We start from the raw sequence: 23,962 nt of genomic DNA, 5'->3' as shown, positions 1-23,962 counted from the left end.
TTAAAAGTATGTATAGCTGCGTTTTTTATGCTTTATAGTAAAATTTGAGTATTTTCAAAATTTCATTGTTTAAATATTGTTTCTAGAGAAATTCCCTGCATTCTCTTCCTCATAAACGACATCCTTAATTACACACCCTCTTGAGCCAGAGAGAAAGCAAAAGCTAGTCAGAAAACAAAAGAGCTCAAAACCTGTTTTAGTGGGTGGACAGAGTTAGTGGTTGCATACTATAGAAAATGTTATGTCAAAATGAGTCTTAACTGAGCTTCAGTCCAATTCACAAATATCTTATATTTTAGCATTGCTACTGTATAAAGAATTAGCAAGACCTTTCTCATCCCTTCATATGGGCCAACAATATAAGAAAGTATATTTTCATATATATACATATGAAAGATTACTTATACAACTTAAAGTGCTTTACAGAATTAACCACAGAATTGGAAAGGAAAGGAAAATGACGATGCACCAATGAAAGTCTGGTATCCTAATGCAAATGCTGTATTCTACTTGGTTTTTTACAATGTATGGATAATGATATTACTTGGTACTGAGTGAACTTGATGTTTCAGGAAATGATCATGATTTCCTGAGTTTTTGTGTGTTCGTTGGCAGTTTCACACATACCCTCCTTTTAGGAGCACAGACTTGTGAAATGCCAAAGAGCCCTGACAACAGGACTTTATCTCCCCAATAGGCTGTCTTTTTATCCCCCTTCCCTCTTCTCTCTGAAGGGAAGTATGGATGACCAACAACATTGGAAGAAGCACTTACTCTACAGGCCAAGAGTGGTTTCCAGCCCAATTTACCTTATAGCCCATCAGGGTTGAGCAGTGTAAGAAGTGTGGTGTTTGAAGTTAGAAAGATAGCCATTCTAATCACATTTCTAGCATTTCTGTGTGTGATCTTGGAGAAACCTTCTACCTGTTTTCAGCCTCCATTTTTGACTCTCTGTCTTAGGTAAGGATAACAATACCCATTCATCATGTTACAGTAAGGGTGTAAAGACCGTGTTCATAGTTGCTTGGCACAGTACGTTTATTCCTCCAGGCAGGATTAAGACTGACTGAGTGCCTACTCTGAGCTAGTCACTGTGGTAATCACAGGAGATAGATGTAAGCAAACACGGCCCCTGGCCTTCTGGACCTCAGAGCACATGAAACAAAAAGAGCAAACAGGCTGTTTCCTATAGTGGTAAGTTCAAAGAGAGAAAAATGGTGTAACACCAACTGTGCAATGATACTGGCTCACGTTGGTATGGCTGGAAAGAACTGTCTGTATATCTTCCCAGTTGTATATTTAGTGTCATCATGTTTGTAAGTTGAAAATGGCTATTGTCAGGCTGTTTACACCCAAGAAATCCTCAAGGGCCAAAAATCAGTCTGCCCTCTCTCTCCCTCTGGGGGCTTGCTGTTACATGTTTACCCACACTCTGCAGGGTATAGTTATAACAGGGACATTTAGGGATGGTTAATAGATAAGGTGGTCAAGACTCCATGAGGGGACAGTGTTTGATTTGGAAACTTAATAAGAAGGGGCCAGTTCTTGCAGAGATCTAGTGTCAGAGCATTTTAGGTAAGAAGAACAGTAAGCGCAAAGACTCTAAGACTTAGGATATTCAAGGAACAGAGATATAAAAAAGATAATTTATGCTAGTCAGCATTCCTGACAAGGTATTAGATTGTTTCATATGTGGTAAAGAAAGACCAGGGTTGGGAGTTTCTAGATGTTCAAGATGTGACATTAATTCTTAAAACTGGCTTATCAGCCAGTTTTAATAATAAGACAATCTAGGATCCAGAAAATTCCATTAGCTTTACATAAGATAAGCTGACACCAAGTTATAACTCTCTGCTGGGACTTCAATTAATTTTTACAATAGCCACGTTAGACAAGCAAAGGAAAGATAATTTTATTCCTCAACAGCTGCTGCTAATTAATGGAGACTCTGTGGTTGGACCCTTGGTAGGATTAGCCCCAAGGCCTGCAGTCAGCTTCTAGCCTGTTTCAGGGGAAAATCTGAAGAGGACGAGTCAAAGAAATGTGAGTGTGCCAAAATTGCTTTGAGAGGCTTAGGAGGGGTAGAACAGAGGAGCAATTGGATTTGGGTTCTCAAAGTAAAGTGCTGGAAACTGGATCAGTGATCAGGAGTCTGGAGAAAGTAGTTGCCAAGGAGGAACTGTACCACAGTGATGACAGGCCTGAAGACAAACTGCTTATGTGTGCCAAGAGATGTCGATCCCAATCTTTGCAGTTCCTTTATCCTGTTTGACTCTTTGGTTCATCTTTCAGAAAATTAATTATTTGTGGGCTTGACATTAATGGGTAGTTTTCAGGGCTTTCTTCCATATTAACTTGAAAGTATCCTCGCCATATGTGTACTAATATTCTAATTAAATACTATATATCAGTAGTTACAATAGTTTTAAAGCAATTAAACTTTGATCCCACTGAAACAATCTTTCCTCAATGGACACAAGTAATTCATGTCACCTTTTCCCATTTTTTTCTACTTTTAAAAGATATTCCTATTATTGAATGCATGAATGACTTGTTTTTATCAACATATTCATTACTAAGGGTACATCTGGAACATGGTCCTAATGTCTAATATTCTATCTCATCCACAGTCATAGGGAGAGGTACTTAAGTGTCAAGGAACATTTTCTAACACTATAGTATGGATTTCTATTTCTTGATATAGTAAATGGGCAATTTTACAACAGAATTGCTAGGAGGGTCTTGATAATGTGACAGCAATGAAAATAATGGACTCATACCCAAATTATGCTTGTGAAATAGGTCTTGTTATTCCAGTAGACAGCATCACATTCAAATAATTCTCTTCTCAATTATTTGCATTTTTTAAATTAAGGAAACAAAATAACATTTCAAGCAAATGGGAGAGTAGGAAGGTACAGAAATAAGATCTTTGGCACCTGTTGCTTCAATGTTATATAAATGTATTTCCTTTTGAAATTTTTTCAAAGTAGGATATCAGTTTCAAGTATGAGGAAACTAAAATCTAGCTCCCACCTGCTCAAGAAGAGGTACTTTTTTCTTGAAGAGGAGGATGAGGCTCAGGATCAGGATTGGCATGGAGACCTACAGGAGGGCAGTGAAAGACCACGGAACTGAAGTAAATGAGGCCTCACGAACATGCCCAGGGACTCACTGCACTCATCATGGGTTAGAGCTCTTCTCCATAAAGAATATGTGCCTGATGCATATTTCTGTTGAGAGTTTAAAAAGACATTTGCTCATACCTGAAATGCAAGTCTTTAAAGGAGAACTGAGTTTCAATGATCCCAGTTGTTTTCACTCGAGAATGTAAAACATCTTGTTCATTCGGGACATAGCCAGGCGCTGCTATTCTGTCCAAATCATTAAGGTAGCTAATAAAAAAAATAGCATACATAGTTTTAACTTTGTATTGAAAGATACCAGGATTCAGTACAAATGAATTTTTCGTTTCGAGTCCATTAAACTGACTAAACTCCAGACTGATGCTTTTCAAACTCTGCTTCTCAAAATTATAAGAGCTCAGTGGCTGGGATGTTGCAGAGCACTGGGTGTGCTGATCAGCTGCGTGAATGCTGCCTTGGCTTTATTTTACAAGGCTGAGATGATGGATTCACTGGTGTCTGAATAGGCATTTGAGAGGAAAGCTCTCCTTATAGGACTTAAGTCATCCCTCTGTCAAAAATGCTTTCTTGTAATGATGGTCACTAGACTAAACTCAAAATGCTGTAGTTTGTATTTAGGCAGTTGCAATTTTAAGAGAGTGACTTGTTTCAGTATTGTGGTCTATCGGTTTTGTGTTGTTTCTCCTGGATCATCTAGTTTAGGAATTGTAACTGTTTTTATTATGTTCCATAATTTTATCCAGTTAGGTCAGTAATAGAAGAACCTTTTAAGTTTCTTCCTGATTCATGCTGGAACTACTTTGTTACATGGCTGACCCGCTCCTGAGGACAGAAAGCTGAATTTATAAACTGTATCCTTACCTCCTCTTCTCTTCCATGAGTGCCTCAGTGCGTCCTCTGCTCTTCTCCAGAGGCCATATTTAAAAGCCCTACTATCATCAGCCAAAACACTGTCCTCTTTCTGCACACAGGATATAGGGGTGGTAAGGGGCTGGAATGAGAATGATTAAGCTATGTGCTCTAGAAGAGTCTATTAGATTAGAGGAAATAAACTTCTCTTAGCTTCATCCTTTAAGCCAGATCATGTCGCTGGAGTAAAACAAAGTGCTTTATTGCTTTAAAAGCAGTTGAAAATCACCTGTTCTATACTTTTGATACTAAGGTTTTAGGAGCTTAGCCATATGGCTATTTCTATAAAAATATTAATAGGATACCAATAGCCTAGTAAAGTTTTTATGATCAAATTGGCCTTTATATTGAACCAAGTTTATACTTATAACCTAAATAAAAAAGATCATAATGGACATGCATTCATCTAGACAGAACTTGAGAGGTAGAATATAACTGAGTATTAGTTATTGTTCAACAGTTCAATTTTTCAAAGACTAAGTTGAAGAGCTGTTATGCCTTAAAGCCTAGCACAATGCCTTAGACGTTAATGCTGTTTGTTTTTTAAAATAAATTTCAGTACCAATGTAGATAATTATTCTTGAAGGATATTTGTGATTTTAAGCTGAAATAAACTAAGAATTGTCAAGTGTCCCAAAGGGATTTTGGTCAAGGACAAATAGACAGTCAGACTTCAGAAACACTTATATGTATAACGTGAAAATTGATCGCCATGTTTTTTCTAATAGTTTAATTTTATTATAAAAATACAAATCAAGATATAAATACATCAGAAGAAAGTGTTAGAAGATATTTTGTTTTATCTATTTTCTATTTCTGAAGCAAGGTCTTTGGTGAATTTCTTGTTAACTCAGGCTGCGTATGTGCATAGTATACCGTTGGTCAGCTGGTTCATGCAGGGGCCAAAACGAAAGCAATCCAAACAAAACATACCTGCTGTGATAGATTAAATCCATTTTAGTTATGGGAAAATGAATGCTTTGGTAAAGACACGCTTTAATGTACCTTTATTTGCATACATAAAAGATGTCAAACAAAGCAGAAGCATTGGCAGAGTGACAAATTTGCATCTAAAATGCTAATTTTAATAAACAAATATAGAATTTGGATGCTCAAGCCTGTGGTCTAAAACTTAAGACAAAGGCCTGAAATACCTATAGCTCAAATCACTTAAAAAATATCACTCTTTTTCTAATCATGTAAAAATAGTATCTTTTTCAGTGAAGTCCATGTTGAATCTTAAAGCATGTGGAGTTTGTTGCACACTAGACAGCCCCAATCAGCAAACCGTGAAGTATTAATAAAAATCTTTCCTGCTCGTGACGCTTTTCTCTGTTTGCTAGTACTGATTGTGGAGGGTGAGGTGTTATGTAACCAACATTCCCTGGTTAGGACTCATCTCTTTATTGACCTCAACTTAAAGAGTCTTTAGGTTTGAGAGAAAATCAAATATCTCATGTCCAGAAAAACTGAATGGGGAGATTAATAGAAGGTACATGAATGGATAGATGGAATGAAGAAAGGAAAGGCAGAGAAAGGGGGAAGAAAGAGGAAGAGGGAGGAAGGAAAAGAAATGCCACTGCACTACAGAATGTGTATGAAGTAAACTGGATGTGGTATCACTCTGACATTAATTTTAGTTTAAAATGTTAATGTAATTAAGTATTTTTAGAAAACCTGTTAATTTTTGGAAGAAAGCAATGGAGGTTCAGCTAATTTAGTAAGTTTTCATTTAATTTTCACTTTAAGAATCCATAAAGGCAAAAAAGTTAACATTTACATTGTTTTTAAAAAATGTTATAAGAAAACTTTCTTAGATACAGAGAGGACGTCAACTTTCTTTTTATTTTCTACTGCTCTTTGCAAATTGATCTGGGTAGTTAAAAATCACTGCATTACTGGCAACATTCACAAAATTGGTGCAAACAGAGATTTATAGACTTGTTTAACTTGAAGAACAGACAAATATTTTTAATATGAATCTGAACTGTAATAGTCTCACTGTAAAATATATTTTGTCAAAAAAAGGTAAAAAGCTAACATTAAACGAAGTCAAAAAAAAACAGTAAAATGTCATTTTATTTGCCCATTTGGGGTATGCAGTACATAAACTTTTTTGATATCAAAGAGCAAAGAATTTGGTAAACATAATGTAATATAATTGCAAACATATTTCTTACATTATTTTAAGGGAAAATGTCCAACCAATAATGTGTATCTAAAACGAAATATAGTAAAATTACAAGTATTGACCTATCTTTCTTTTCCTCCTCCTCCAGAACTTTGCTAAGCAATATTTTATAGGAATATTTCACAATTCAGTTTATGATTAATTGTGACTGCCTTTTTCAGTGACTCATATCAAAAGCAATGTTTTCTATACCATAGAGTAATATTAAACCATTGTTTATATAATCAAAGGGTGATACCCATTCTCTACGTCATCAGAGAGATAAGAACAGGACTTTCCTCCAAGGGCAATATGTCCATTGGATTTTGGAATTTTAAATGAACATGAATGAGCAATCACAGAAGACTTTTGTTTTTGTTATGTTTTCCTGGAATTTATATGGTTTGTTTTCTCTCCATAATCCTTCTTATTATGCTTAAAATCTGAGGTATCTTGCAAGTTTGTTTTTTTTTTATTCTGTCCTCAAATAATCTCTCATTTGTTTAACTTTTACTTTACTGTTTTATTTTTTAAGTACATCTAGTATGCTCTGTTGGGAGTCCATCAGAAGAACTGCATATATATCCATTCACACATTCACTTTCAGGGACAGAAATATAGAATAAGTACTTACATTGTATTTATATGCATGTGCACACATGCTTACAGGCATGTAACTGTGGGACAGGTCAAGAACCATTTACTAAAATGGATATTTAAAATCATTTTAATAATGAAGTTATAAATACTGTTACAACCTCCTATTGCTTATGGCTAAAAATTTCTAACTGGTTGATATTATTGTGAAAATTAGATAATCTTGCTTGCAATTCCAAAAGAATCCCACTATATATAAACATTCCTCAAATCAATACATTACTTTCTTCTGAAATTCTATATCATGCCTATCAAACCAAGGGAGCCAAAGCACATGTCATTAACAAGGTTATTTTAGAAGGTAATTTTGGTAACTTGGTTAGAAATGAAGTGAATAGTCCACACCTCAACATGCATGTCACCAGTTTGTGTTCATCTTGAGCTTGGTGGCAAGAATACACAGAAGAACTATACAAAAAAGATCTTCACAACTCAGATAATCACAATGGTGTGATCACTCACCTAGAGCCAGACATCCTAGAGTGTGAAGTCAAGTGGGCCTTAGGAAGCATCACTACGAACAAAGCTAGTAGAGGTGATGAAAATCCAGTTGAGCTATTTCAAATCCTAAAAGATGATGCTGTTACAGTGCTGCACTCAATATACCAGCAAACTTGGAAACTCAGCAGTGGCCACAGGACTGGGAAAGCTCAGTTTTCATTCCAATCCCAAAGAAAGGCAATGAAAACAATGCTCAAACTACCACACAATTGCACTCATCTCACACGCTAGTAAAGTAATGCTTAAAATTCTCCAAGCCAGACTTCAACAGTACGTGAACTGTGAACTTCCAGATATTTGAACTTCCAGATATTTAAGCTGGTTTTAGAAAAGGCAGAGGAACCAGAGATCAAATTGCCAACATCTGTTGGATCATCAAAAAAGCGAGAGTTCCAGAAAAACATCTCTTTCTGCTTTATTGACTACGCCAAAGTTTTTGGGAATACCAGACCACCTGCCCTGCCTCTTGAGAAACCTGTATACAGGTCAGGAAGCAACAGTTAGAACTGGACATGGAACAACAGACTGGTTCCAAATAGGAAAAGGAGTACATCAAGGCTGTACATTGTCACCCTGCTTATTTAACTTATATGTAGAGTACATCATGAGAAACGCTGGGCTGGAAGAAGCACAAGCTGGAATCAAGATTGCTGAGAGGAATATCAATAAGATATGATATGCAGATGACACCACCCTTATGGCAGAAAGTGAAGAAGGGCTAAAGAGCCTCTTGATGAAAGAGGAGAGTGAAAAAGTTGGCTTAAAGCTCAACATTCAAAAAACTAAGATCATGGCATCCAGTCCCATCACTTCTTGGCAAATAGATGGGAAACAGTGGAAACAGTGGTAGACTTTATTTTGGGGGCTCCAAAATTACTGCAGATGGTGGCTGCAGCCATGAAATTAAAAGACTTGCTCCTTGGAAGAAAAGCTATGACCAACCTAGACAGCAAATTAAAAAGCGGAGAGATTACTTTGCCAACAAATGTCCCTCTAGTCAAAGCTATGGTTTTTTCCAGTAGTGATGTATGGATGTGAACGTTGAACTGTAAAGAAAGCTGAGTGCCAAAGAACTGATGCTTTTGAACTGTGGTGTTGGAGAAGACTCTTGAGAGTCCCTTGGACTGCAAGGAGATCCAACCAGTCCATCTTAAAGGAAATCAGTCCTGAATATTTATTGGAAGGACTGATGCTGAAGCTGAAACTCCACTCTTTTGGCCACCTGATGTGAAGAGCTGACTCATTTCAAAAACCCTGATGCTGGGAAAGATTGAAGGTGAGAGGAGAAGGGGACGACAGAGGATGAGGTGGTTGGATGGCATCACCGACTCGATGGACATGAGTTTGAGTAAACTCCGGGAGTTGGTGATGGACAGGGAGGCCTGGTGTGCTGCTGTTCATGGGGTCACAAAGAGTCGGACACGACTGAGTGACTGGACTGAATTGAACTGAACTGAGCTTGGTGCATAATGATTGTGTGTGTGTGTGTGTGTGTGTGTGTGTGTACGCGTGCGCGCGTGCGCGCACAGGTACACAAGTGCACTCAGTTACTAAGTCATGTCTGACCCTTTGCAACCTCATGGACTTTAGCCAGGCTCCTGTCCATGGGATTTTCCAGGCAAGAATCCTGGAGGGGGTTGCCATTTCCTTCTCCAGGGGACATTTCTGACCCAGATATCAAACCCGCGTTTCCTGCTTGGCAGGCAGATTCTTTACCACTGAGCCACCTGAGAAGCCCACATAATGATTCAATCTTTGTAATTAGGAGAAAATATTTGCAACATATATCTTTTCAGACATATATTAATAGTTTCAAAATTAGTTATTTAAAACACCGCCATGGTTTTGTTTTTTACATCTTATTTATATCATCTTGCTTTTTTTTTCCTTTCCTTTCATTTACTTGTTATTTTAGTATGATAAAAATGTAAAGCTATTTACTTTTGTCATTTGTGATTACAAATGCAGAGTATACAGAGTTACAATTTTTAAGCGTAAATGTTTCAACTACAGTTCCTTTTAAAATGCATTTACTTACTATGCTGCTGAGTCATTGAGCTGATATTCAGATGCCCTTTCAAAGCAGGCCTGAATCCCCGGATCTCTCCACAGTCGTTTTATCACCTCAGCCAATTCAGGTGTCATGCTGCCATCTTCCAGGGTATTTGCCATCACACAAAGTTGTCGTTGGTCTTCCTGCAGCATTGTTTTTGTCAGAAGGATAAAAATGTATTGTTGTTTAAATTCACATATTCTTTTGTTTTCCAAAAGATCATTTCAGTTTGATGATTTTTACTTCAGTAGCAATTTCATTGAAAATCTATTCACTATGAAGTGAAGTGAAAGTCGCTCAGTCATGTTGGACTCTTTGCGACCCCATGGACTAGTACAATCCATGGAATTCTCCAGGACAGAATACGGGAGTGGAAAGCCTTTCCCTTCTCCAGGGAATCTGCCCAATCCAGGGGTCAAACCCAGGTCTTCTGCATTGCAGGCAGATTCTTTACCAGCTGAGCCACAGGGAAGCCCACTATATCTTTAGGTTAATATAACACAAGTATCTTATAATGAAACTTCTGGCTTATGTCCACAAAAGTCCTTCATTGCAAAAACTGTGAAATATTACATGAAGAAATTAAGATATCTGGTATTCATCACTGATTTCTAAATATGATGGAAAAAGGGATAACAGCATTTTGGTGTAAGTCCACTGAGCTTCTAGAGGACCAGAATGCTAGTATCAAGGAGCAACAAATCTAATCTAACCGAGCACATTGTATTCCTTTGATCATGGCCATATATTTTCCAGGAAAGAAAAATACCAAGTAAGAATTAGAGTACAAATGGAAATTAAAACTCAATACTCTAAAATTATAGTTTAGAAATATATTGTCATTATTTACCATCACATACCTATTTACAGTCATAAAAATTACCAATGGTAAACATTTTGATCCAGATAAAGTTTTTGAATATCACTGTGGGTGTTGTCATGAGCATGATTTTAGGGCAAATTAATAGGGCAGAGGTGAGATTTCATTAGGAAAAGAAGGGAAGGAAGTAAAGAAAAAAAGAGAAAAAGGAGAAAAGAAAACCAAGTATTGTGTTATTCCTGATGGGATATTTGGAGGTGACAAGGGCAAAAGGAAGTTTGAGTAAATAACATAGTCTACAGTTTACCTAAACTAATGATCCAAACTGGTTTATGACTAAAAAAATTTTGTTAAGAATGTGGGTTTCAGAATATTCAATTATTGGCCATAATGCTAGACCAGGCAAATGGAGAAATCTAGGCTCAAATCTTGGTTGTCAGATTCCAAAGCCCATGTTCTTTTTGCTGGCTCTTTTTCATGCATATTTTCATAACAACTCACATGACATTTAGTACATGTGACATCTCACACAATCCTTACAACAAGAGTAACATAGACACTATATTTTCTCTTTCTTACAAATGAGGAAACTAAAACTTGGAGGTAAATTTGCCAAATCAATAAAGATGTAAGTATCAGAAAAAGAGTCAAGCCTAAACATATTTTCTGCAAAATTAGGTGGCTCCTAGTGAAGTCTGTCCAACAAGATCCCGATGCCTTTCTGATACAACTCAATTTATTACTTGAAATTGATGATAGGCTTGTGTCACCATTTTACTAAAAATCTGCTCTTTGTATAAAAAATGAAAGGTGTCTGTAACACTGTTAAAGAAAGGCTCTGTTAAGACTAAAACTTCATTTTATCTTTCTTCACAATCCAATTGTACTGCTAAACCAAACTGATCAGATGACCATTAGGCCACAAATTTTAACTGGCCCAAATCAAAGGCTTTGACCTGTCATTTTATTGTGTCAACACAAGATGAACTTTAAAATCCTTCCTCTAGATTAGTTGGATATGACAGGAAACAGCAAATTAGCAAAATATGACCAGTCACTTTTGCTGGCATCATTCTATTTGCCTTCTTCCACATTAAAGTGCCATTTAGGACAAATGATGCAATGAAATAGTTGCTTAAACAATATTGTCCCTACAGGGGAAAAAAAAAATCACATGCCTTGTAAGCTTTACAAACCAAGCTGTTATATACTCTTTCTTTCATTCTTTTAAATATATACCATTTGTTCATTTAAATATTCTTTATTTGTAGAGGTGTCATGAATATAGTTTCAACTTGAACAACTAAATATCAGAAAGTCCTCTTCGTCACCATTTACTATGAGCTACGGGCAAAATACCCAATCAGTTTGGTTTTTGTCTTTGGAGACCTTTTATATTTAAGTGTGGGGCTTCCCAGGTGGAGCTACTGATAAAGAACCTGCCTGCCAATATGTGAGTTTAAATAACAAGAGAGGAGGTTTCGATCCCTGAGTCGTGAAAATCCCCTGGTGAAGGGTATGGCAACCCACTCCAGAATCCCATGGACAGAGAAGCCTGGCAGGCTACAGTCTACGGGGTTGCAAAGAGTTGGACATGACTGAAGACGCATGCAGAGGTAAAGTTGATGGTAGTGGTTTTCAAACCAAGACTACACATTGTTACCATGTGGGGGACTTAAAAAAAAATTGATACCAGGACCCCAACTCAAATAAAATGAATCAATTTCTGGGTGTCAGAGTCTGCAAAGGTAGGTTTAAAAATCTCCTAGGTCATTCAAATGTGCAGCCTGAGCTGAGAATTCCTTGCAACATATTTTTTTAAGCCATAAATAATATCTTATTAGACATACTGCAATTCAATCTTGAAGTTTTTCTGCAGTTACGATAATTAAGGAGATCCCTAGGTGGCGCTAGTGGTAAAGAGCCCGCCTGCCAGTGCAGCAGACACAAGAGATGAGGGTTCATTCCCTGAGTTGTGAAGATCCCCTGGAGGAGGGTATGGCAATCCACTCCAGTATTCTTGCCTGGAGAATCCCCTGGACAGCGGAGCCTCGGGGGCTATAGTCCACAGGGTTGCAAAGAGTCGGACGTGACTGAAGCAACTTAATACATATGATAATTAAAGAGACCAAATTTACGCGTTTAGGGGATTGGGCCCACCAGTGAAATTTGAATTTTTGAAATACATCACACCAAAATTAACAGTTATATGAGAAATTATCTTTATATCAGAGTCAAATGGATTGAACATTTAACTCCTACCGATCATCTTAATCCCAATTTAAAAAAAAAAAAAAAAACCTCCAGAATTTCCCATCAAACTCAATACAAAATTCCAAATTCCTTACTGTGGTTCTATGTTTTTAGCCATCTCCTCCTTTCTAATTTTATTTCCTCTTTCCCCCTCACCCCACTACAACCCTGTGCTTTTGTCCTTCTTTCCTCAAGACACACTGGACTCCTTACTATTCCTTGAACTCACCAAGCTTTCAAAGTTTTTGAGAATGGCTGATCTTTTCATGCCTTTCCTGTGACTCACTACCTACTTCATTCAGATCTCTTCGAATATGCCACCACCTCAAGGATGGCTTCCTTAACATCTCTTCTTTCATTCTTACACTTTCTCCCCCTTAACTGTCTTGAAATTTTTTCATAGTATACTTATTACCATCTGTATAGTGCACAATTCTTTACATATTTTATGTTAGATTATAAATATATATAGGCAGAAATTTTATTTTTTGTTTGTTTCTACATCCTTAAAACCAAGGACAGAACCTAACACATAGTACATACCCTGAAATGTTGTTGAATGAATAAATCAATAAAATGAATATACTAATTAGCTCATATCTCATGATCTAGAGACATTTAAGGGATGTTTAATCATTTTCCAGATATTAATAATTCACTGCAGGTTTGAGTGGTATCCTAAAGAAATTTTATTTCCCTATCATGTATTTGGAAAAGTTTGGGAATTATGGTGGTTCTAGTGTAACTCATTCTCTTTACGTTGGGTAGCTCTAGAACTGTGTTGCGTAGAAAGTGAAATATGTTTCCTCAATAAGTTTTCCAGACTTTCTTTATCAATATTAGGAACCTCAGATGAGCCTAGAACCTTGTATAACTCATTCTGAAGCCTAGAATCATATTTTGAAAGATAATGGAAAAAATACATCAAGGAAGGAAAAGATAGCATAGCCTAATAATTTGCAGAAATGTTGGGTTTAAAATGCCAAGTTTTAGTTACAGGATTTTCAGAAGCTTTGCTTACAAATATTGTTTGTTCATTTCCTAAAAATTGTTACAGCACATATGTATCCCAAACTTATCTGATTATAGAACTTTTATCGTAAACCGTCTTAAGTAATCAGTGCTGTTTACTTCAGATTATAGGATTCACTGCATCGGGTGTTTGTCAAAGATGGTCACAACACCCACAATGTGTGTTGCAATTTTCAGCATTCTTTTAGTCAGTCTAGTGACTGTTTTAGAGTTCTGAAATAGAATATAGTGATGTTGAGAGAGAACAAGTAAATGCCTTTATTTCATTTTTTTGTTTCTTCAACTTTACCATCTGTAAAAGCTTTTGTAATAGCTGAAATATAACTACTTGGTCAACACCATTTTTTCTTCTCTAGAGGGCAAATACTGTTTCCATCTCATTTATGGCTGATTCTTCAGTATATTCCTAGTGTCCAGTTAGTTGTCTGCCATATAGATAATAGTTCAGTGAAAAACAACTTTTCAAATGATATTGGATGTATACTTCAATACATAAATGTTAATGAGCCTTTATTCACTGTGATTATTAGAAAGTAATAATATCTAATACTGGGAGCTTATATTCTTTCATAATTAGTGTTTGTATGGATTTATTATTCTTGCTTCCTGTAATAATCATTGTAATTTAATGATGAAAGCTAACACTTTGTGGATGAAAAACCTGAAACTTAAGTATCTTGTCCAAACTTACAGAACCAGTGACCAGTAAAGCTCATGTATATTTTCTGTTAGAAATCTTTCTCTTTTTGAATGGCAATCTGTGTGGTGAGGTATGAATGGTTATATAAACGTATATGCACTGTATATATAAGTTGGCAGCTAAATTGAGATTCATAGGACACCAGAACTGTGAAAGCCACACTTAAGTGCTTAGCAATTAATCTGTCAAACAAACAGTCTGAGTCAGGTAGAGAGTATATTAATCTCAACATCAAATACTGAAGAAGAATGTGATTGAAATTGCTATAATCGACATTAATTGAAATAAAAGTATGAGCTATGCAGTACCTGACCCTGTGATGTTTGATACTTGAGGACGCAGGAACTCCTGAGAGGTTATGCCAGTTGTTTAGTGCTGCTTAAGTTACTCTGTTTACACCATTTAATGTGGGGTGTGAGTAAATGACATTTCTTTTTATTTTGTAGTTAGCATAGTGGCAGCAATGTACAGAGTCTGTTTTCACTCCACCTTCATGCCAGATCACTAAAAGTTTTAACTAACACATTCCAGGTCTTTAGTGATGACTGCTCTCTGATTTGCAAACATTGGGCTTCATGAAGCAAAAATTATATTTGAATAAGTATCAGTAGGCAAGGTTGTGACACAAATATATGGAATATTACACATGCAAATTCAAACTTGCTAAATCGTTCTCAGAGGAATGTAGAAGGAACACCCGTTCCAAGAACTGTTATTGTTTAAAAGAAAGAAAATAAAAGAAATAGTCTTAATTCTTAAAAAATATTTTTACAAAACTCCTTGCATAGGGAAAAGCACTATAACAGAAACCAGGAGAATTGAGTTTTGCCTTAACTCTAGTTATTTAATGCAGGCCAAATTGCTAGTCCTCTCTGGCCCTTATTATTATTTTTTGTAAATAAGGGATTATTCCAAGTTGTCTCTTAAGGGTCAGTTTAAAATCCTATCTTAAGGACCTATCTTAGAAAAGCCAGGGCCTGAGCAATAACTGAACTATATATGAACACTAAATCATAGAATAAGACCAAAATGATATTAGCATTCAGCTCCTTCAAGTTCGCCCTTTACATGTGAGGAAAACTGTAACCTAGAGAAATACTATCTTTAACTTAGTGGAGCCAAGTTGTGGGGAAGCTAAAAATGGAAGGAACACCCAGCAGAACTCCTGACTCTGCTTTACAATCTGCCCCAAGGACATGTGGAGCATTTCTGTGCTCTCTGCTGGAAAGTGGCAGAACCAAAGGGGATTTCGGGACATGAAAGAGGTGTTTTTCTTTTCATCCTAATGACTGCCAAGGGTAATTTACATGATTTAACCTTAAACTTCTCGAGACGAGGGGAGAGCACAAGCATCACTGTCTTCTCTATACCTACTATATCATTCCTCTCTATATTCATTGTTAGTATAAGAAAGTGAAAGTGAATATCGTTCAGTTGTATCCGACTCTTTGCAACCCCATGGACTATACAGTCCACGGAATTTTCCAGGCCAGAATACTGGGGTGAGTAACCTTTACCTTCTCCAGGCGATTTTCCCAACCCAGGGATCGAACCCAGGTCTTCCGTATTGCAGGCGGATTCTTTACTAGCTGAGCCACTTGTTAGTATAACAAGGTACCTAAAAATTACACTGGGAACAGTTTAGTTGACATCATCCAGAGGCAATCAGCTGCTCCCAGAGGGAATAAAGGGAAATGGGTGAGTTCTTCCTATAGATTGTACACATCTGTTTCGGGATATGATTAACTACTGTTCTTTGCATAATACTTAGGTTTCATTTGCTGACTAAAATAGTTTTCTGTTGGCACATAGATTGTTTTCAAGTAGGTACAATTTTTATGCATTTTAACATAAAACCTTATATATTATAAAATATAAAAAGAAGACAAATGAAACTATCTGCTACCTTGTAAACAAATGACTGAGTATATTTATTATGCTAACATTTTCTCATACAATTTTGCATTTTTTAAAAAAACTACTTTATAAAATAATCATTTCTTTGTGCCACGTAGTTTTTGTAATTATCATTGAACATTATTGATAGTTGTAGTATTGTTACCAAAAATAAAATCTCAATGAAATGGCTTATAATTAATATAGAGATATTACAGTTTGATTTTATGGACTAGACTCTTATTTAGCAAATATAAGTATTTATATTTGATATAGTGTATTAGTTGATACTGAGCTTCCCTGGTGGCTGATTGAGTCCTGGGAAAACAGTTATTGTTGAGTAAGATGAGAGCACACAGTCAAAAGGAAAGTTCCATTTAAAGGAAAATAAGAAATCTTACACTAAACAGAATTAATACTTTCAAATTCATGTTTTATATTCTTAATTTTGGTGTAGATTAATACTACAGATCTATTAGGTCCCACTGTTTTATGGTTCAAACTCCACTACAGCTGTCATTATTTGCATACTTACTGCACTTCTAGGATTTACATAATCAATCTCCAGGGTTGCCATGGCTTTCACAATAGCTAGGATGGATTGCAATGTATTACTGTAAATTACTGCTTTGAACTCCATGCATTCTTGCTCACTGTAACCATTCTTATGGATGATCCTATAATTTAAACATGAAAAGCTTTTGTCAGTTGAATAGTTCATTTTTTTCTAATATTAAACACATCAATAATAATTTGCTTGCATAAAATTATAGTATATATTTTTGTTAAAAACAGAAGAATGTTATCCATGTATGTGGTAAATGGGACCAATTTTATGGCTTTGAGTTTTTATTTTCATTGGCATTTAACGTAGTATTTTCTTTCTGAGCTCCTAAGCTAAATACAAAGAGGACTTAACGATTTGCTCCAGATAAACTACAATTTAAAATGGGTAAATCATGAGCTTTTTACTGAGCAAGATTGTTTCTTTCTGAGAGAAAGATTGTCCAGATTCCCAGGACAAAGATATACACAGAGTTCTGAAACTTTTTTTAGTGTTGATAACATGATGTCTAGAGGAAATGAAGTAATTTACTATAGCATCCACATCTTTTCCTATCACTTAAGACAGACTGGAAAATAGTGCCTGCTTTCTATTTATAACAGTAACAAAGGCATCCTTTTAAATGGTGGTGATTACCGTCTGTTAAATCCCTTGTCACTGTTCCATGTGTGTACGTGCCACGGAGTTCTCAAAGTTGAAATGCCTAGACATTTAACTTGGCTGAACTCTTCTTTCCCTTCCACTCATTGAATCAGAACTCAATTTTATTACTAGTTTTGGAATACATACCTATTAGAAGGGTCTTTGTGTATGCTAATTGCTTCATTGCATTTCTATTGCATAATATATTCTTGTTGTTTTCTGTGTTTTTTTTTAATTGCTTTTAAAATGAACTGCATGTTCATTAGGCATCATTTAGATGAGAGATTACTAGGGATTTGTGTTGCATCCATACACACAGAGGTTTTAGTATAGGGAGTAAAAAGAACACAAAGACATTAAAACCTTAAAATACAAATACTCTTAGTGAAAAGAGTAAAGGCAGTACCTATATCTATTATTTATTGCTTTTAATATTTGATTGCCAATACTGGCTGTATTTCTATTCAGTACTTCAAACATGGCTATGTCTGTCCTACTGTATTAAACAATTAACTTAGGTGAATAAGACAGTCAGTTAAAGACTATAGAGAAAAAACAGTAAAATGTTTTTATGGATACATTGAGAATAATTTCATTAAAGAAATCCCAGTTCTCTGTCAAAAATTAAAATTAGAATATTACTTTAATTATTAAATTTAAATGGCAATTATAAGTAAACCTGGGGGCATTTAGGTTTTCTTCCTGGAACAAGTTCTTATCTCTGTCCATTTTTCGTGGAATAAGAAATACCTGTTACCAAGCAAACTAACAGCAAAGTTAACAAAATCCACCTGTAGTGGGACTTAAGTAACACTGCTTTCTAGGGGCTGCAATTACTGTGAGACAGAACTCTCTATCTGCAAGTTCATTCCTAGATCTGCTCAAATTAATAAGCATTTACTGGGCATTTTCAGCAATGTATTTCAAACACGGAAGAGAATGAGTGAATTGTAAAAGTCCTTCCTCCCTAAAAACATAGACCAGTGCTCCATTGTCCCATACAGTAGTCATACCACATGTTAATTAAAATTAAATAAAATTTGAAATTTAGCTCATCAATCACATTAGCCACATATGGAGAGCACAGATGTAATAATATTCCTGTCATCACAGAATGCGCTATTGGAGAGTACTAGATTACAGGAAGGTAGGGCATGAAATCCTATTTTTGTACAGTATGATAATGTATAGCAAAATTACTGGCAGGTGGAATGAACTAGAAAAAGTGATCAACCCAACTGGGAGTGGTGGTAAGGGATCAGGGAGACTGTCCGGGAGCAGTGATGATCAGTTAATTTTTCAGGGACAAATGGTTATTTCCAGAGAGTCAAAAGGAAGAAGAACACTTTGAGCAGAAGGATCGGTGTGACCAAATAGATGCTTACAATGAACAAGCTTTCAGTATGTGCCAAACGTTGTTTTAAGTACTTTATGCGTCATCTTGTTTCTTGTAATAAGTCCTGACTTAAAGTAGGTATTGATAAGTTATCTTCTACATTTAAAGGTAGAAACAAAGACATAAATACATAAAGATACTGTCCCAGACTTATTCCGTTAATGGATGGTACAGCTGGTCAACACACACAGCCTGATTTCAGAGCCTGTGATCTTAGCCACTAAACTATATTGCCACCCATGATATGCTAGTCCATAGCACTGTGTAAATTCAGTATTTCTGAGGCAGAAAGGAGGCGGGGAGGGGATTATGGGATATTAGGATGGGGAGATAGGCAAGAGTTGGATTCTGAAGTGTTCAAGAGTTCTAGGAGTTTGATCTTGTTAATATAGGTGAAGAGTTCAATTCATGAAGGAGATAAAATAGTTTCTGCAGAGAGAGCTGGTGGCAGTGTGGCTAACACAGTGGAAGGAAGAGGAGAAGTAGAAACGGTATAGCATGATACCGCTCTGATCCAGGTGAGCAATGCCGAGGTTCTGAACTGAGGCGGTGACAGTAGGGTTAAGTGACATGTTTGGAAACATGACTCGTGTAGATGTTGCATAACTTGGTTGAGAGAGTGAGGGGTCACTGTAACTACACATAGATTTATTTCTGTAGAGGCTGCTGTTGCTATAACTCATTGCAGGGGACTAAAGGACACATGGGAATATAAGTTTAATGTTGTTTATTCTGATTTAGACCTATTCGTAGAATATAGAGGCAGATATTATATGCTTCCCTAGCTCAAAGTGTGGGCTTCCCTGGTGGCTCAGGGGTAAAGAATCTACCTACTTGGGAAGATCCCCTGGGGAAGGGCATGGCAACCCACTCCAGTGTTTTTGCCTGGAAAATCCCATGGACAGAGGAGCCCAGTAGGCTACAGTCGATGGGACTGTAGAGTTGGATATAGTGACCAAACAATATCAGATTACAAATAGACAATTTCATCATTAGTTGGGATCATTCCGTCACCAGGATACATTCCAAAGAAAAAGATCCTCAAGCATGGTGAAAAATAAATTCAAAAAAATGATTATCTTCTTCTCCTATAGCAATGATGGTCCTTTAAAATTCTCCAGCAGTGACATGGTCACGAGATTTCACATATTCCTCTCCCCTTAGTATTTCATTTACTCATTTAGATATTATATTCTTAAATTATAGCATTTTTGTGTTCATAATATGCTTATTCAGAATTCAGATCTGTTTATTTTATTGTAAAGAGAAAATAGAGAAAAAATACAAAATAAATTGAAATCCATAATGATAATAACTTTAAATATGCATTTCATTCCCAGGCGTATGAAATGCCAATTAAGTTAAAAATACTGTTTCCTCCTAAATTCAAATGGATCACTGACATATTTTGAAATGTTGATGGCTTATGCTCACAATAGTAAGACCCTGAATCATACCTATATTAATGTATTTAAAACATAATTGCTTTTAGTAGTCATCTTGTTGAGAGGCAAAATTTGAAAGAAAAATGGAAATTATATTACTCATCTGTTACACTTACAGATAAAGGATTGGAGGAATATTTGCACAAGAAATGTGACAGCTCTGCCACTAACTGGTTTAGAGACTATCAATTAGTTTTTCCAAAAGTACTTATTTAAGTCATAGTCAAATACATGGTCTCCTGCGTTGCAGGCAGATTCTTTACCAGCTGAGCCACAAAGGAAGCCCCCCTGGACAGACATCAAACACTAAATGTTTAAAATACTGGGCACCTACTTCATTTGTTTCACAATGGTGCTTTTTCCAGATTCTCCTGCTCCTGCAATAGAAAGATGGGAGTGTTATCAACTGATACACCAAGTTCATATAGACGTTAAAACCTGTGACTCTCTTTCTTGTGGGTTAATCTTTTACAGACCACCTCTTATGTAAAGGAGAGTAATCAATCAGGACTTAAAAAGTATTATTGACTGTCTACTTTCTAAGATAGTAGCAACCCCTCTATTTTGATACTAGAGACAGATATAGTTCTGGCTCCAAGGTAGAATGTGTTTTGTAAACCAAAAAGTGTATACCATCAGGAAAACATCAGTTCAGTTCAGTCACTCAGTCATGTCTGACTCTTTGCAACCCCATGGACTGCAGCACACCAGGCCTCCTGGTCCACCACCAGCTCCCGGAGTTTACTCTAACTCATGTCCATTGAGTCGGTGATGACATATCTATATATTATTGCATTTGAACATAACTTTACAAAAGCTTTTCTCTCCTGATTTTTCAACTCTCCCCTCAAATGGTTCCAACTTTATAGTCTCTGTGTGTGTGTTAGTCACTCAGTCATGTCCAACTCTTTGTGACCCCACGGACTGTACAGCCTGCCAGGCTCTTCTGTCCATGGGACTTTCCAGGCAAGGATACTGGAGTGGGTTGCCATTTCCTTCTCCAGGGGATATTCCCAACCCAGGGATCGAACTTGGGTCTCCAGCATTGCAGGCGGATGCTTTACTGTCTGAGCTACTAGTCTCTATGTCACATGAGAATGTGTCTTCCTATGTCCTATGTGATTTAATAGAAAGGAAAAAAAAAAGACAATAATTTATTTCCAGAACTATTCAAAGCCTATTCTGATTGAAGGATGAGCTTTTTGTTTTCATCATCATGTTTCTCTTGTTACATAGGAATTTTATGTTTAAAATAGAAAGCTGCTTATAATACTAAGGAAACCTAAAGGGCCTCTGGGATAACAATAACAAAGGAATGAATGTCTCACAATGGATTACACATTCCTGAGAGAGGGGAAGGGAGTGGCAGTAATACCATAGAGAACCAATTGCATTTATCTGGGGGCATCTATTTAGTTGATGATATACAATATACAACTGTATTTTAATATTGTTGGCAACATGTAGAAATTCACATGATTAAAAAATTTTAAAACATAAACTTTTAGTGAAAAACATTTAATTTCCTGGCTATACAGAAGAACTTTGTTGTTTACCCTTCTATATATACCAGTTTATATCTGCTTATCCAAAACTCCTAATTCACCCTTCTCCTACACCTCCCTACCCTGGCAACCACCAATCTATTTTCTATGTCCCTGGTCTGTTTCTATTTCATAGATAGGTTCATTTGTGTCATGTTTTGGATTCCACATATAAGTGATATCATATGATGTTTGTCTTTCTCTTTCTGATTAACTTCACTTGTGATCATCTCTAGTTGCTTTTCTTTTTCTGCAAATGGCATTATTTCATTCTTTTTAAGGGCTGAATCATATTCCATTGTGTATATGTACCACTTCTTCTTTATCCTTTTATCTGTTGATGGACACTTAGGTTGTATGTCTTGGCTATTGTGGATACTGCTGCTATGAACATTAGGGTGCATGTATCTTTTCAAATTATAGTTTTGTCTGGATATATGCCCAGGAGTGGGATTGCTAGGTCATATGGCAATTCTATTTTTAGCTTTCTGAGGGACTTTTGTACTATTTTCCATAGTGCTTTCACCAACTTATGTCACCACCAACAGTGTAGGAGGGTTCCCTTTTCTCCATACATTCTCTCTAGCATTTGTAACTTGCAGACATTTTAGTGATATCAGGCAACTTCTTGAAATTTGGGAATTCTGGGTTTATAAATGGGAGAAAAGCAGGGAGTCATCAAGAGTTGATAAAACCTGAATAATACAAATATGTTCATAAAGTTTTTATATAGAATCACTAAACTTTAATAAATTAAGGAAAACTCAACGTTCCTCAGGTTATAATTTTATTTATCAATAAAAATGTGATATTGAAATATAATATTGACCAAGGGCCTATAAAAAAATTCAATGAATGAAAATTTAACCTTACACTAATATCTGTATCCTTAAGAGAAGCAAACGCTTTGATGTATTATTGTGAAATTGAGTCATAGGACATCTTTAAAGTCTGTGTGCTTGTTAACTCTGGACAAATTTCAAAGCAGCACTACTAAGACAATTTAAATTTCCAGGAAAAACCCAAATTTAGGAAACCTGATTAATAGATGTAAACATATCCCTTACCAGCATGGTAATCAACTGTCTTGTTTTACCAACACTAGTATAATTTTATGGAACAAAAGTCTTATGACTTCTGGCAACCCTGAATCTAAGAATTTTATTCAAATTATATGAAAATCTATATTGAATCAGAGGATCTTGACTATACTATCTACATTTCTAAACCTGCTGTCACCCACTATTATCCTTTCCTTGCCTCACTTTTTTCCCTGGCACTTACCTCATTCTACAAAGTAACACATTATTCACATATAGTTTTTAAATGTTCCTGTCTTCCAGCACCGCAAAGTAAATTCCACAAGAGCAACGGAATTATTAGTCTGTTTTGTTCACTCATATATCGGAAGCATGTAGAACAATGCCTAAAATTAGAATCTCAATGAAATGAATGCATTCTTCAAACTCATACAGTACTTCAAAAGTAACATTTTGTCCTTGTGTTTTATATCAGTTTCTTCACATTGAATGATTTCTCCCTGACTCAATGTTTTGTTAAACTGTGATGAGCAAATACAACTGCACCTCAGTTTAATTCTACTTCACAGAAAATTTGTTTTTTCTTTCTCAGAGGAAAATTTTCTTGTTTTTCTAAGAAAATTATGTATCTGCAGCTATCTGAAAGAACTGCCCACCTTACAGGATCCTGAAGAATCAAAGTAGTGAAGCTATGGTAAATAATTTTATTGATGGTGATGATTTATAGATGCTTCCTCTTGGGTAAACCTCCAGCATACTTTGCTTTACGTTTTAATGCTAGTCTCTTCCACACTACTCAGTGTGAAATTGCACAACAAAGTTGATAAATGCAAAATCAACCTCAGCAAATTTGCTAATCTTTCTTCATAGACTTTAAATCTAATCAAACAAAACTCACAGATGGGGCACAACCATTTAGTAGAGGCTGCCATGTCTAAGAATGAGAAATTTGAGATTAAAATGAAAATCACATTAAAGTATCACCTCACTTGTTTACAGAAGACAACTAGCTATATTATTTTCCATGGCTAAGTGCTATGTTTGTGAGGGTGGCAAAAAAAGAGTAAATCAATGAGCTTTGCACAGTATCTTGGTTTACTGGCTTTATGTAATTTGCTATTTTGCTCCATACTGCATCACTTTGAAAGAAAAATTATTCAATAAGATTATAAAACTGTTCTTGGTAGTTTTTG

The 23,962-nt window shown here is 36.0% G+C and overlaps 1 protein-coding gene across 1 annotated transcript in view; it reads right to left on the bottom strand.

The window, feature by feature from the left end:
• GNAT3 (G protein subunit alpha transducin 3) overlaps positions 1–23,962 on the bottom strand; it is a 56,059-nt gene that overhangs the window by 10,161 nt on the left and 21,936 nt on the right. The window contains exons 2-5 of the mRNA XM_061166335.1: positions 20,520–20,562; positions 16,673–16,814; positions 9,422–9,579; positions 3,267–3,395 (exon numbers count right to left, since the gene is read on the bottom strand). Of these exons, the coding sequence (XP_061022318.1) occupies positions 3,267–3,395; positions 9,422–9,579; positions 16,673–16,814; positions 20,520–20,562 (472 nt within the window). The remainder of the gene's footprint in view (positions 1–3,266; positions 3,396–9,421; positions 9,580–16,672; positions 16,815–20,519; positions 20,563–23,962) is intronic.

This window comes from Dama dama, chromosome 18 (genome assembly GCF_033118175.1).
Source record: "Dama dama isolate Ldn47 chromosome 18, ASM3311817v1, whole genome shotgun sequence".
In the NCBI taxonomy this organism is placed as follows: Eukaryota; Metazoa; Chordata; class Mammalia; order Artiodactyla; family Cervidae; genus Dama; species Dama dama.
Note: the sequence above shows the minus strand (reverse complement) of the source record. Positions and strands in the feature narration are given on the sequence as shown.